The sequence below is a fragment of the Corvus hawaiiensis genome, chromosome 8 (assembly GCF_020740725.1).
Source record: "Corvus hawaiiensis isolate bCorHaw1 chromosome 8, bCorHaw1.pri.cur, whole genome shotgun sequence".
NCBI lineage: Eukaryota > Metazoa > Chordata > Aves > Passeriformes > Corvidae > Corvus > Corvus hawaiiensis.
This window is the reverse complement of record NC_063220.1, coordinates 18,361,862-18,376,080: the sequence shown is the minus strand read 5'-3', so window position 1 is coordinate 18,376,080 and position 14,219 is coordinate 18,361,862. Positions and strand designations below refer to the sequence as shown.

Below are 14,219 nucleotides of genomic sequence, written 5' to 3'. Positions count from 1 at the left end.
GGCTAAGTAGCAGAAAGCTCTGTGGAGAGCTGTCTGATGTCCCTTGCTGAGTTTTCCAGGAATAGCATTTTTTTCTACCAACTTGCTGCTTGAAAATTCTATAATGTTTTCTTTGAACTTGTTGGAATGCAGCAGTTTCTGGGGGAGAGGGCAGAAGAGAAGAGTAGAACACACAGAGTAGTCTTCAGATCTCCATCACTGACACATGTTCAGTTTGTCTGACAGTGTTTGAAATGTTATAAAGACAATATTAGAAGCCAAAAGCACAAATTATCAGTGCAACCTGAGAATCCTTTTAGCTGAAACTTCGGCAAATTTGGTCATTTCCAGTAGAAGCTTTTAATAGTCCCTGTGCTTTTTTTACAGAGATGCATGTCAGAATGTTGTAATTGCCTACCAGGTACAAGTGGTGCCCAAGCTTCTTTTCCTTTTCAACGATCCTGAAATCAGTAGCTCCAAGATCACTCTGGCCTGCACTATTCTGTCCCATCTCTTGCAAGGATACTTTAATACAAGGGATGTTCTCAGGTAACCTTCAAGGTCTATTGTGTTTCCTCAGATTGTAGATGAACTATACTTCTGCTAGTGTTGGAGAGACCTTGACAATAGAGCTTCTCTCACCTTGTCTTTGGTAGAACACCAGATCTTTGGCAACTGCAGGATCCCCTGGTGAAAAACTGATGAAAACTTTTTTCATTCACTCCAACCTTACAGTTGTGTGAAGGTGATGACCCTTATAATAGTGGCACAGACAGTTCTGTAGGTATGACTGGGATTACTCAAAGCCTGTAGCTAATATTTGGTTTCATTAAAGCCTTGTCCCTAAAGTATCACTACAGTATTACAATTTGGCCCCAAAGAACTGTGTACCTAATCCTGTTGGTTTATATCCCAGTAACAGTCCTTTTCGTTCTTGAATTTCAATCAGTTATGTTAGTCAGGATTTCATGAAGCATAGCATTTAAATCCTTCTTTGCTCTTCACAGAATGTAAGCACTGCTTCATTTTATATTCCCAGCCTGTAGCCTATCAACTGAGGAAGGTCCATGTAGTGCTGTCTATAGCCACCTAATTCCCAGGGAAATGCACTGCACAGATGGCAGCTCTGTTTCTAAAGCTCTGTTTTAATAAAATGTAGAAACAGAGTTGCATGTCAAACCTGTGGTCTAAGCCTTTTGCTCTGTTAGAGAGTGTGAGTACCTCTAATAGTTAACTGTGGAGTAAGCTGTTACATGAACTTAGTGTTTGCCAACTCTTTTGTGGATGTTATGTTCGTTGATGTATGTTACCTGTATGCATGTCCCTGCCCTGGGCTTGTAGGAGTTAGTCTGTTTCTTTTTTCATATGGGTAGTGAGACAGGTGAGAGTAGTGGATTTAGTATATCAAATTTGTCATGATGTAAGGAGTGTGAAAGAGCATTTTTTCTTAAATAATCATGATTTGTTATCCCATGGTAATGTGATTGGTTGTCAGGCCCATGAGTGCTGAGAGATTGGACAGTCCCTATCCTTCCAGCTCCTGAACAGCAGAGCCTGTAACAGGCTCTCAGCAGCACTGGGAGGTGCTGGAGTTTCTGCTGGTCCCAAATTTGGACTTCCAGTGGGAATTGCTGTGTGGGCCACTCCTGCAGAACAATGGGTGTTATGTCCCTTAAGAAATGTCCTTCTTGTGGGCAGGAGGAGATTATGCACTTTCACTAAATATGTTTATATAACATTAATCTTTCTGTCCTTAGAACCATGTAATGCATTAAAGCAAACTACAAGTGAAAAATGGGTGACAGTCCCCCTCACAAAGGACCTGTTAAGGTTTCTCTGTTCTCCTCTGTATGCTTGGAAACCAAGTGGTGATAAGTGATATCTGAATGCCACAGGCTGCTCAGAGTCTTTCATGTGAACAGAGTGCTTTACTCAGTATTCCTTTCTTCTTGGTGAAAGACCTTTAAAGTAGATAGAGAAAACAGTTCCATAGCAGAATGTATTTTACTTCAATTTGTAGATAGTTTTGGTCATCATGATATAAGAAAGATATTAAGCTAGAGAGCATCCAAAGAAGATGCTGGCCATGAAGATGAAGGGTCTTCAGGGGAAGCTGTATGAGGAGCATCTGAGTTCACTTGGTCTGTTCAGCCTGGACAGGAGGAGACTGAGGGGCGACCACTGCAGTTACAACTTCCTTGTGAGGGGAAGAGGAGGGGCAGACGCTGATCTCTGCTCTGTGGTGACAGTGACAGGACCCAAGGGAATGGCCTGAAGTTATGTCAGGGGAGGTTTAGGCTAGATATTAGAAAAAATTTCACCCAGAGAGTGGTTGGGCACTGGAAGAGGCTCCCCAGGGAAGTGGTCACAGCACCAAGGCTGAGAGAGATCAAGAAGCATTTGGACAATATTGTCAGGCACGTGGTGTGATTCTTGGGGTGTCCTGTGCAGGGCCAGGAGTTCAACTTTGATGATCCTTGTGGGTGCCTCCCAACACAGCATATTCTGTGATTCTGTGACCTTTCAATTTGCTTCCTAGTTTATGAAGTTTTCATCCTATTTCTCAAGTGACTGGAATTTCCAGTGGTTGTTATGTCATTAATCAGTATTCAGCTTTGCATATAATCTCTAAGTAAATGAATGTCTTTCTGTTGACCACAATTCCTTCACTCTTTCTCTGCAAGGATTGGATTGTTCCTTGTTTACACCTTGAAACCTTCTTCTGTGGATGAAAATCAGATTTACCTGGATAGTGTGGCTGAGAGGCCCACTGAAGGTGAGGGGCTGCCTTTGGTTTATGAGTTATGATAGGTAGCTACAGTATTTCCTTCCTTCCCCAGGGCCTGATGAACCTAAATGCAACATTAGTGCTTCTGCCTCCTGTGGCAGGAAGAGGCACAATTCCAATTACTTCATATGGAAAGGACAGGCTGCACTGAGGTGACCCTTTTGTTCTCTCTCTGCTAATAAACCAGTAGTACTTTGGCGGCATTGTCCAGAGCTGACACAATGTTGGATTTCAGATATACACAGAGAGGAAGGACATTAAATTGAAATTGCCCCCATACTAACCTACTGGGCTGTTACAAGGGGTAAAATTTCAATGGGCATCCTGGATTTTCTGTGAAGACTTTGCTACACCTACAGTTGTAGCAAATAATAATGCGGAGCTCTGCACCTCTTAAAGTATCTGTGTATTTGTCAGGTTCACGTGGGGGAACATCCAGTCATTTGGCCCTTTCACTGTGATCTTTCAGTTGAGGCTTTATTGTTATTGCCCCTCTAAACAATAGATCATATTAAGGAGGTACTGGTAACTGTGGTTTGTATATAGACAACACAGTTAGGCAGTACGAGTCAGATTGCCTATTTACATTTCCCTCTCTAGTTAGCCTGAGACTGCTTCCTGTGAGATATTGTTCAACATATAGTCTGAATGAGTTTTAAATAACTCTAAAGAGAGGACTTTGGCAATGTAAGCCCAGGTTGTTTCTTATGTTAGCAGGACTCCTTATGTCTAAAATTTGATGTCTGCATCTTTTTACTCTGCAAAAAAGATACAAGTACCTGATATAAGTACCTGATATAAGTACTTCTACTGGGCTAATTTGATGCAAAGTTGTTCATCAAAGCAATGGAACATGTGTTTTGTCTCTTCATTACTCTTTATTACTTTCTGATATTTGTAGCCTTAAGCCAAACATCTGGAAAGACAATCTGGCTTCGAAACCAGCTATTGAAGATGCTGTTAGATGTAATACGCTCAGACAAACTTCACCTGTCCTCTGAGTAAGTAGAAACATTTAGGAAGTTAAGTGTCTCTGTCTTCCAGATTTTTCATCTTCTGGTGCTTGACCAGGACTAAACACACTAATGTTCGAATTTAAACAAATACTAAGTAAGAGCAGACTGGATTCACAGAGTCTTTTTTGTCAGTGATTTATCTGGCATTCACACAGCTGTGTGGTCTGAGCACACATCAGATATCCATTTTGAAAGAAAATTTCATGTTTTCAGAAAATACTGTGAAAGGGGAACTTGGATATTGATGTTTCTTCTGCATATCAGGGGTTGAAGAAATCCCATCTGTATTTGAAAATCAAGTCAATATAATGAGGGATTACTTGCATCCTTCTATTGTAACCATGAGAATGATGCTACTGTAATTCTACCTTTCAGAACTGAAAGGCAGATTTCATAGTGCTGGGTGCTGTAACTGTGCATTTTCATTAGATAGTACATCTTGGACTTCAAAATTTAAACCAGAATTTTGAATTTCATAGCTTGAAAGATCTAGTCTGTGATGTAGCTTGCCTCAGTTATTGATACACACTCTCAGAAGGAGCTTCGTCTTAATGAACTGTTTTGCCTGACAGTAATACAAGGTTAAATTTAGCAGGAATTGAGTGATTTCACCTGTATGGATGAGTCTGTTGTTAAATCTTCAGGATTCTCTGTTGTGGTACACCTTTTAATGAGATTTTTTTTTTTAGAGAAACATGAGCTTCTAAATCACTTACAGATAATTTTAAATAATATCTCCTTTTTGTCTTCCATCATGTTTCCTTCCATGTGTTTTCATTTACCTGTTTGTCCTAGGGAAAAAGAAAAGACATTTTTGGCACTGGGGCCAGACTGGTTTCTGCTGTTCACACAGAGCTACCTGCACTTCAGCACAGTTGTCCTGGGAATCAAGCTGCTTCTGTGCTTCCTCCACAATCGTTTGCTGCTGAACAAATTCAAGGAGGGGTTAGTGGCTGGGCGTTGGCTGGAAAACAGCTCTGCAGGGTTGAGTATTCTAATGGGTATGTGTTGGTTTAATGTTCCCAAAACACTGCCTTGATCCAGCTCAGTGGTAGAAGATCACTGTGTACATGATACAAGAATCCTCACTGATCTCAGTACACCAAGAGTTTAAATTACTTCCTAAGGTAGTAATTTATTAAGTTTAAAAATAAATTTGTCCTGGTACTTTTTGTGTTGCACAAAATCAGGCTAGTTGATAAGCCCTTGAGGTGTTCAGATGTCAACTCATGCTCTGAAACCTTTTGTTTCTTTAAGATTTGTTCAGCTTGCTTTTTGATAATTAGACCTGTGGATCTGAGAAAGGAGGAGAAAGGAAGAAGAATGATTCAGGGACACTGCCCTATAACAAAAGGGATAGTGGGAAAAATTATCTGTTAGTCTGGGGATGTTTTTTATACTGTTGATACTGCAGCCTAGCAGACCACTGAGTGTCCTGGGACAGAGACAAATGAGGACAAAGTTGTGTCAGTAATTCTTCTGCTGATATGACATTTATTTTTAGACACTTTCCTTTTCTTTTCCTTTAAAGATAATTTAAAAAGTCACCCTCCAGTGCCTGACAATGGCTACTTCTTGATTTTTGGATTTTCTGTGTTGCAAAGATGTCTGACTGATCATGTTCACATCCCTGAGATCTACTTGGTTGTGGCAGAGCTCTTTCTGGCAACTCCTCAGTCTGAACCGCCTGAAGCAGTCAAGGTATGAAAAAAATAGCAGACAAGCACCTGAAGCTGCTATTGCATTACTATTTTGACATTTTATGCCCTTTTCCATGACAGGATTCTCAGGCAAGTTTACCCTACTTGGGTTTTGTGATAATAAAAATGATTCATATTTTAGACGTTTAGTTAGTTAACTTTAAGAAAATTTTTGTTCAGAACAACCTTGTTTGGGCAGGTGTTAAATGTTACAAATTTAATAGGAGAGGAAGGAGCTGTTGGAAGTGCAGATGTGTTGATTTTATTCTGATTTGGAGAGAGCAGGCATTGTTCTTGATGCATGGTATATAATTCCTATCTCTGAATGAAATACCTCTCCTCCTGTGTAGAAAGATCTTGAGTCTATGTTGCAGTGGATCTTTCAGCACCACCTTACAGAGAACGTCCTCAAATTCGGGTTGTGTGCAGAGGCAGCTGTGTTACTGCTGGAAATGGTTAGATTCACTGTGGACAAGGTAAGTGTTTTGTTGCAAGGACAGTGCAGTGTGAATGGCCGAATAAAGTGCCCAGGTGTGACAGATGCCAGTGGCAGCCTTTACCTGTAATCCCTGTGCCTGCTCTGCCCTCAGAGGGCAATACTGAATGTGACAATGAGCAGGGACTTCCAAGGGTCAGAACAACTACTGCCCTGGTTATGTAGCACAGGATGTGGTGGGCTCATGTTTAAGAACTTCTGAGACCAGAGACAGGCCTTGCCCACAACAGTACTCCTTTTTTTTTTTTTCATTCCTGATGATGATGATAATATGTTACCTTTCTGGTTGGGCGTATCTTCAGTCTGCAAGGCGCGGGTTGGCTTCTGGTGCCTCGTCTGACTTCTTTGTGGCTGTGTCATGTTTGCTTAGGAATACCTAAAGAGGAACAAAGATGAGCTTTTGTGAATGAGAGGAATGCTGCCTTGACCAGATGCACATTTGTCTGTGTTCAGCCTGTTGCAGATGCAGAAGCCTCCTGGGCGATTGCCTATCCAGGGAATGTTATCGAGTTTCTGTGCTTGATCTATCACAGTTACATGCAGGACCCCATGTGGCACTGTCCTGACTTCTTGAAAACTTTGGCTATGGTTGCTTTTCATTCAGGACCACCCAAGGTACGTGTATATGAGCCAGCACAAGCCCTTCAGATCAGAGATGGGTCATTAGGGGAAAAGAAATCAATTTACAGGAGTCTGAGTTAAAATGTATTGCTGTCTGCTTTCACAGGGTGGGTCTGAAGGCCTTTTGACTCCTGATGGTCCAGCCATTGCCGAAGGGAAAGGCTGTGCTGATCCCTCCTCTCTCCCACTCCTACCACACCCTGTCAAGAAACAAGTGTGGGATTTTGTGCGAGTCCTCCTGATGGACAGTCTTCTCAACATCCCAGCAAACAAACAAGGACATCCCCTTGAGCTGCTTCTTGAGGTTTCTCTTCTCATCAGGCTTTGCTGTTCTACCTTGCACGGGGGGTGGAAGGACAGGACATATCCTGCTAGCAACCTAGTAAAAAAAAGTGCTAACAGTGACAAAAGGAGAGGACTTTTCTAATGCCTCTGTACTAATGTGAACTAAGAAAATGCTGCCCCTGGAAAACAGAAAAGATATTTTTCAGGCAATGTTTAATATTGAAGAAAGGTGGGGAAAAAAAAATCACTTTTCCTTAGTAATATCTGCTTGTCATTAGAGCAGCCCTTGAATTTGATGAGAACAGAAAATTTCACATGGAGTATCCTGTGTACTGATTTTTGAGATAACAAAATCTCAGTTCTCAAATAAACAAAAAAACCCTCTCTCCACTTTAAGTACAGATTAATTCAAGCTGTAGCAGTTGAAGTCTGGATTATAGGTTTCAGCCACTCTAAGCACTCAAGAGAATCAGAGTAGTCTGAAGAAAGGGGAAGATGAAAAATTTAGGCTTCAACTCCACATTGTCAATAATCCAGGCATCCTAGATGTGAGTTCTGATGCAGACTTAGCTTAGTAATATGAATAGTAATGAACATAAGCTTGACTACAATTGTAATGAGTTAAATCATCTTGTGGAGCAACAGCTCCCTAAATGTTTATACAGGACTATCCCAAGGTTTGGTACAGTTAAAATAGAGTATGGATTTCTGATTGTCTGAATCCTGAGCCTGCTAATGGAGCTGAATTCCCTGAGGACAAGACCTCTTGGGAACCACCTGTGAGCCAGATTCTGGCCCTTTGCAAAATCTTGTTTCTGTTCAGTGTGCACAGGGTGACTGTGCTGGCTATCAGCTAGATGGTGTAGTCCTATGGAAGATTTCTTGGTTTTCCAGCTAGGGAATGAAGTCCTGCCATCTCTGCTGTCCAGTAGCTGTCCACATAGGCACTCTTGCTGAAAGTGAAGTTGAATCAGATTTCCTGTTTTCCTGCTGTACTAATATGTATGCCATCACTATGTAGGCTTCTCCAGAACATGCCACCAGTGAGCAGAAGAGACTTTTTCAGACAAAAGTTCTGCTGTCTGCTATGGATGTCTTTCATGTTACCAGCCAAGGTGAGGGGAAAACAAGACCAAGAGGTGAGTGAATCAGATTGTTTAACTAGCTGATATTTAGCCTGTAGGTGTAATTGCTAGAAAGGTTTGGAAACAATAGCTAGAAGGACAGTCCAGCTAAGCAGGATGCACTGTCCAATCTATCTTGCTGTAAGCCAGTTTGCATAAATTACTGTAATTTTATAATTTTTTCTGGAGAGCCTCTTCATTTTTTTCTTTTTGAGAACAGATATTAAAAATACCTGAATATTAAAAAGGGAGTATGTGGAAAGAAACCTAGGTTTATCCTTGAAAGCTTCTGGAAGCAGCCCCACTAACTTAGTTGTTGCAGCTCTCCTTTCTGAGTTGTTAGTTGAACCAGTTCTTCATTACAACATTTTAGTGAGATTGCTTCCATCCTTAATATGGAGCTGTCATTTCCAGTCTGAGTAAGGTGTTTCTGCTATACCTAGAGTCTTCTTAGACATGTCCCAGCTCTGACATACTGTGGGATGAGACTGTTCCTACTCAGCTCTGGTAATCTCACATTTCACTTTTTTTTCATTTCAGCTTGTTATGGAATAATCAACCCTTTTGTATCCTCTCCAGGGAGCAGCGATCCTCATGGTGCTTCAGAATCAGCTGCACCCCTATCCACGATGAATATTGCTTATTTTGTTCAGAAGCTGGTTGAGAAGCTGAACAGCAGAATGTTTTCTGCTGATCCCAAGCAAATCCTGATCTTCATTGTCAAACAGATTATGTGGGTGAGTCACTTTTTTTTTTTCCAACTTTTATCAGCATGTTTTAACATGCTGTTTTACACTGAGGTCGTGATACTGCAATTCTGAAGAGGATGGCTGCAACTGGTTTGGTGATTGTTGTTATTCCTGTTTTCTTGCGTAAGAACATAACAGTTCTAAATTATAATTAGAGATAGATGGTGCAGCATAAAGAAAGGATAGTTAACTCTTTTGTGACACTGTCTGTTGGCTATGTACACGTTGCTGAACAGGAATAAATTAATCTCTTCCACAGTTCTGGGGACTTCGGCAGAAATACAGAAAAATATAATTTTTATGTAAGAGGTAGTTTGGGGGAATTTCGCTGAAATAAGTTTCCAGCAGGTTAAATGAAGTGGGAGGAGTGGATCCTTGGGGAGAAAGTTCTTTGAGCAAGCCAAGTACTCTGCTGTTTTGTGTTTTCACAGGTCTTAGAAAGCTCTGTCTCTCAAAAGGAAGTTTTCCTCAGTGCCCTGTACAGCTGCTTAAACAGAGCCATCCTATACTGCCTATCCAGACCACAACAATCACTGCCTGAGCAGTTTAATGTCCTGAACACTCTCATTGTTCTGCAAGAGCACTGGGACATTATTTTTGCAACTTACAACTCAAATAGTAATTTTGTCATCTGTCTGATGTACTGCCTCTGCCAGCTGAACTCGGGCAGGTACAAATGTTCATCTCGTTATAATGTTTGTTTGTATCTCGTGCTGTACCTATGGAAGTGGCTGCAGAGGGGGAGATATCTCAGAACTTAGGTCATATCTGGTTTGGGGAATCACTAGAAGCTGAGATTGAGCTAGATCCAGCATTTCCAGCAGCCTACTCACTTCGGAGTAGTAAATGCAATTAACAGGCTTGAACTGATTTCAGTGGAGCTGGCTCACAAGCCCATCAGGAAAATGAGCATCTGGAAATCTTCCTGCGACGTGGGCTAGAACCACTCCACAGTCATGCAGGCAGCCATTCTTTGAGACATCTGCATGGGGTAATTTAGTGAGATGTTTTTTCTGATCCAGCAGTGATTTATGTGCAGGTACATTTAAAATATAAGTAAAAGTGTGCATGGATCTTGTGATCTTTGTGTTATTGTGACTTGGATCTGAGCTGCAAAGTTCTGGTTGTTCTGACATTGGGTAGGGCTAGAACATCCATACCCACTGTTTGCTGTTCTTACAGATGTTGATATAATAGATATACTCCTGCTAATGTAAGCTGGGGAGTTACTTTGGAAGCTTAGTTTTGTGAAAAAAAGCCAATATTGGCCAGTGCTTTATTCGCTATAATGATGTTTCTTGTTTCACTGATTGCTTTCTGTACTGCTTTGATGGTTTGAATTGAATCCATTAATACAGTGTTACACAAGAAGTAAGCTACACTTCCTGAGATCTTTTCTGGATTATTCTCATTCCAGTCAGATAATAACTTGTAGGCCAAAACTGCTAAGATGGAGTAAGGATTGCTTTTACGTAGTAAGAGCAGAAACATTTTTTAAAAAATGAAATTAGAGAAGGGTTTGTGTTATCCAAAAGCCAAACATAACAAACCCAGGGAATCAGAACTGTGGTATTTTAAAGAAATCAGAAATAAAAATGGCAGCTTTGCATACCCAAGGATTTGACTCTCCCAGGTAGTAGGGCCTGTTTAGACTTGAAAGACCTTGGTATGTTACTTGTGGCTATATATGCCATTATTGGCAGCCGTTCTGTGTCCAGATTGTATGGATACCTTACCCAAGCCTGTTTGACTTTTTTTTTTTTTTTTTTTTTTGAAGCGTTACTGCTGTACTGAAGTTCCTAATGTCTTTTACCTACTGACTGGTAAATTGTGGCACAGCCCCCAGTCCCAAAGCAGAACTCCTCTTGGCCATGGTGATGTTCTCAATAATCACATCTACGTGATAATTGTATCACGGTGCTAAATTTACAATGTTTTTGTGCTGAGTGCTTTAGAAACTGAATGAATAAATCATTGTTACAAAAAACTCAGACTAAGCAGTTCAAGTGTAGGGTACAGCAAGACACTGCTTTCTGCATAGTGGCAGATACCTCTGGCAGAGGAATTCAGAGCAAAGAGACGATGTACAAGATGCCCAGGGGAGGTGCAAGAAGGCTGGATGTAGACTGGCTACATCAGTACAGCCCTGTGTTCTGTCTAATCGGGGTGAATGGTAGATACAAGTGCAGTAAGAAGTGCAGGGATTAGGCACGAACAAGAGGGTGATCTAGAGGGTCATGATGACTGCTCCTTGACTTTGAAAACCAGACTGGTAGTGGTTAAGTTCCCACTTCTGGAAATTCTGTGGTATTACATGACTGGTATAAGCTCTCAAGACTATAAATACTGATCTACTAAATGATTCAAGTAGGAGTGGATATGCAGAAACACCTGTGGCTCTTTCACTGTCCTCAGTTTGTTCTGATTTCCTCACCTGTCCTCCTTTTTTTTTTTTTTTTTTTTTTTTGTCACAGCTGTTCGGAAGGTTTTGGGTTGGATGCAAAACCAAAGGTGGCTTCTTATCACCAAATTTTCCTTGCCCCCAGTGAAGAGGAAAAGGGCAACCTGCCTACTCCAGATGATGGTAATTCATGGCACATGTTTCCTGTGGCTTAGAGAGAAGGAAAATACCTGTCCTAAGCAGTTATCAGAGCAGCTTGTGCAAGTGCCACTTACTTCCTCTTTGGTGTACAGGCACTGCAGGCACAGCAAAGAGAAAGGAAAGTTGTGCTGAAAAATTACTTGCGTTTGCATCAAGCCTTTTGATTCAAAAGTCACACCCTACCTCCTCAGGAGTAATGGGTATCAGTTTGGAGATCTCTCCTCCATGTTACGGCCAGTATAAGGGACCAGACACATATACTATTTGTAGCTCTATTTCTTTTTTTCAAGGCCATACACAGTGTGTGTCTGTTACGTGCAGAAAGAAGCATTTTGAGCATTTAAGAGAAACATGGGAAAAATGTTGGGTTGGATTCAGTGTGGTTAGCTGAAGCCTGCAGCAGAGCAGTGTTCTTTTTTTATTTTTTAATATATATTGGCTTGGTTATGATGCAACAAAATCAGTCTGGTTTGCAGGGAAATAGAGCAAAACATCTCAGCACTTCCTTGTACAGTACCCTCCTGCTGCGTCAAATTGTTTCACAACTTGGTTATCTTTGCCCGTCCATCTCCAGTGATGTTTGGCAACATAAAAGAATGTCCTTTATGTGCTTAGCATTCTATGCATGATAATAAGATCATAAAAATTCTGATTAAATGGTTTTCCAAAGCAGAAACCTGTTAAAACCACATGTCACTCCTACTTGTTTCTTTCAACGAGTTGAAATATAAAAGAAATATCCTGCTGTTTTCTGTATTAGATTAACTACTCTAGCTTAGAACCTATGGAGGCAGTACACAAAAAGGAACAACTCCACTGACTCCAGCAGTTACTCTGGAGCAGTGCTTTTCCAAATGAGATGTTTTTGCATTACCTGTTGCTTGACTTGAAAACACAAATGAAGAATCATTTTTTGGTGTTACTTTTGTTTCCTAGTTCACCAGGAGATTCTGAGAACAGTAGAAATCATCTGGAAGCAGCTCATTTCTCAGAGGCAGCAGGCTCTGGAGGACACTTACAAGATGGATCTTTCTGTAAAAGGAAATGACAAAGAAAGGGACATGAAGATAACAGAGATCACTCCTTTATGGGAAGAAATTATGACAAAAGCTTGGCAGCACTTGCTAGGTCTCTGTTCTTTTATGGAATACTCCTTGTAGTAAGCAAAGATAGTGTGGTAAATGGGGTGCCTGGTGGAAAGCAGCTGTTCTTTGGTTATACCCTGCACATCACCTGCTGAGAAGCAGATTCTCAGTTTCTCTCCTTCAGGGCTGTGATTACTTCCTGTGTCATAACCCAGCCCTTCTGTAATCCCCTGGTGGTGTCTTAGGGCTCATGTTGTGCTGCAAGAAAGAGAAATCTCCTTAGATGGTTGTATCCCATAGGAAGATTTAAAAGGAAGGATATATGGTTAAAGAAGGGCGTTGCAATGTGTGTAGTGCTGCAGTGATTCACAGTTTGTGTCTGTAATGAAACTGATCTATGGCAGAGCTCTGTGAGGCTTTTAAATAAAAGCTTGAGAAGTATGTGTTAATTCAATTCTCATAAAAATAGAAAGTAATTCATCTTGGGTAACACGCTGCTATGTTGTTTTATCTTGTGTAATCGGGATAGAACCCCTCTATCTTCCGACAGGCTCAACTTCAAGTCTTAAAAGCTTTTCTGTCTGTTTTGGCCTGCAGTATCTGAAAAGAAGCTTCTCCAGAAAAAAGCAGGGCCAGGCCAGTCCCAGAGCAAGCACAATTCCTGGAGTGAAAGCCTCTCTTCAGCTATTAGGTTTATACCTGGCCGAAACACAGAGGAAGTGGCATGCAAATCAGAGGTAAATTTTGTTCTTTGTCTTTTCTGGGTCTGTCACTGGTCTAACTTTTATATAGCTCTGGAGAGTTTTTCTGGATTGGGGTGGCTTCTGAATGTCTGTCGGTTGACATGTTCCATGGCAAACTAGGCAACTGTTGCAGCTGAGGTTCCTTTTCTAGGCTGCTAGAAACAATCACAAAGAAATAGTTACCTGAAGAACTTCTCTTGGCAAGCCTGTTCATGTAGTCTAATAATGCATATTTTCTGCATAGGGCACAATTATGTGCCCTAAGCAGCCCAGATACGTTTGTGTTTACAGGGCTCTGCTTGGAGCAAGGTGAGGAGATGCCAGCTTTGCTGCTGCTTTGGACTTGCATCACCTATGTAAACCTTGTCCTTCAGCCACTGAATTAGTAGAATTAGTAGAACGGCTCAGGTATCATCATAGTACTATTATTGTGGTACTATCATTACATTTTCTACTCAATATGAAGTATTAAAGGTCCAAATTTTAGTTTAGCCCCTAGAGATCAAGAAACAAGTCTTGGTATATAACCCAGGGATTGGTTTGGAGGGTCTGCATAATTCCTACTGTCAGGAATGAAGGTGAACTGTCTTTTCCATGTGTAAGCTCCTCCTTTGCTGAAAGAGAGGGCCATTTCCATGGTTTTGCTGAGCATTTGTCAAAATTAGAAATAAAAAGCCCTAGATAGATGTTACTTTTCAAGTGTACTAGAGGTAGAGTAACTAACTTGCCCTAGGGTATGGTAAAAGTGCATTGACCAAATATTCAGAGCTTTAAACCAAGCTTGTGCTACTGTGGTGCTCAACATGTTAAGGTCTTTTTCTTCTCCTGAGGACACAATGAGTCTGTTATTAGCATCACTTTAGGCAGCCTTAACCCTCTAGCTCAAGCCACGTGAGATTGCAGCTTTATGCCTGGTGATGCCTGGTTCACTTCCAGGTGTGTTGATCAGGAAGACTGTGATACCCAGCTGTGTCTGATGGTACCTTACTGAGCTGCAAGGTTTTTTCAGCATGCCACAGAATTCTTCTCAG

The 14,219-nt window shown here is 41.1% G+C and overlaps 1 protein-coding gene across 2 annotated transcripts in view; it reads left to right on the top strand.

Annotated features, from left to right (window-relative positions):
• WDFY4 (WDFY family member 4) overlaps positions 1-14,219 on the top strand; it is a 124,845-nt gene that overhangs the window by 46,761 nt on the left and 63,865 nt on the right. The window contains exons 26-39 of one of the 2 annotated variants that reach the window (XM_048311655.1): positions 367-528; positions 2,664-2,755; positions 3,669-3,768; positions 4,579-4,784; positions 5,315-5,484; positions 5,834-5,959; positions 6,433-6,594; positions 6,707-6,904; positions 7,907-8,000; positions 8,589-8,746; positions 9,190-9,428; positions 11,233-11,342; positions 12,297-12,488; positions 13,043-13,182. In XM_048311655.1, the coding sequence (XP_048167612.1) occupies positions 367-528; positions 2,664-2,755; positions 3,669-3,768; positions 4,579-4,784; positions 5,315-5,484; positions 5,834-5,959; positions 6,433-6,594; positions 6,707-6,904; positions 7,907-8,000; positions 8,589-8,746; positions 9,190-9,428; positions 11,233-11,342; positions 12,297-12,488; positions 13,043-13,182 (2,149 nt within the window). Of the gene's footprint in view, positions 1-366; positions 529-2,663; positions 2,756-3,668; positions 3,769-4,578; positions 4,785-5,314; positions 5,485-5,833; positions 5,960-6,432; positions 6,595-6,706; positions 6,905-7,906; positions 8,025-8,588; positions 8,747-9,189; positions 9,429-11,232; positions 11,343-12,296; positions 12,489-13,042; positions 13,183-14,219 lie in introns of both variants that reach the window. The other variant, XM_048311654.1, reaches the window with a different exon arrangement.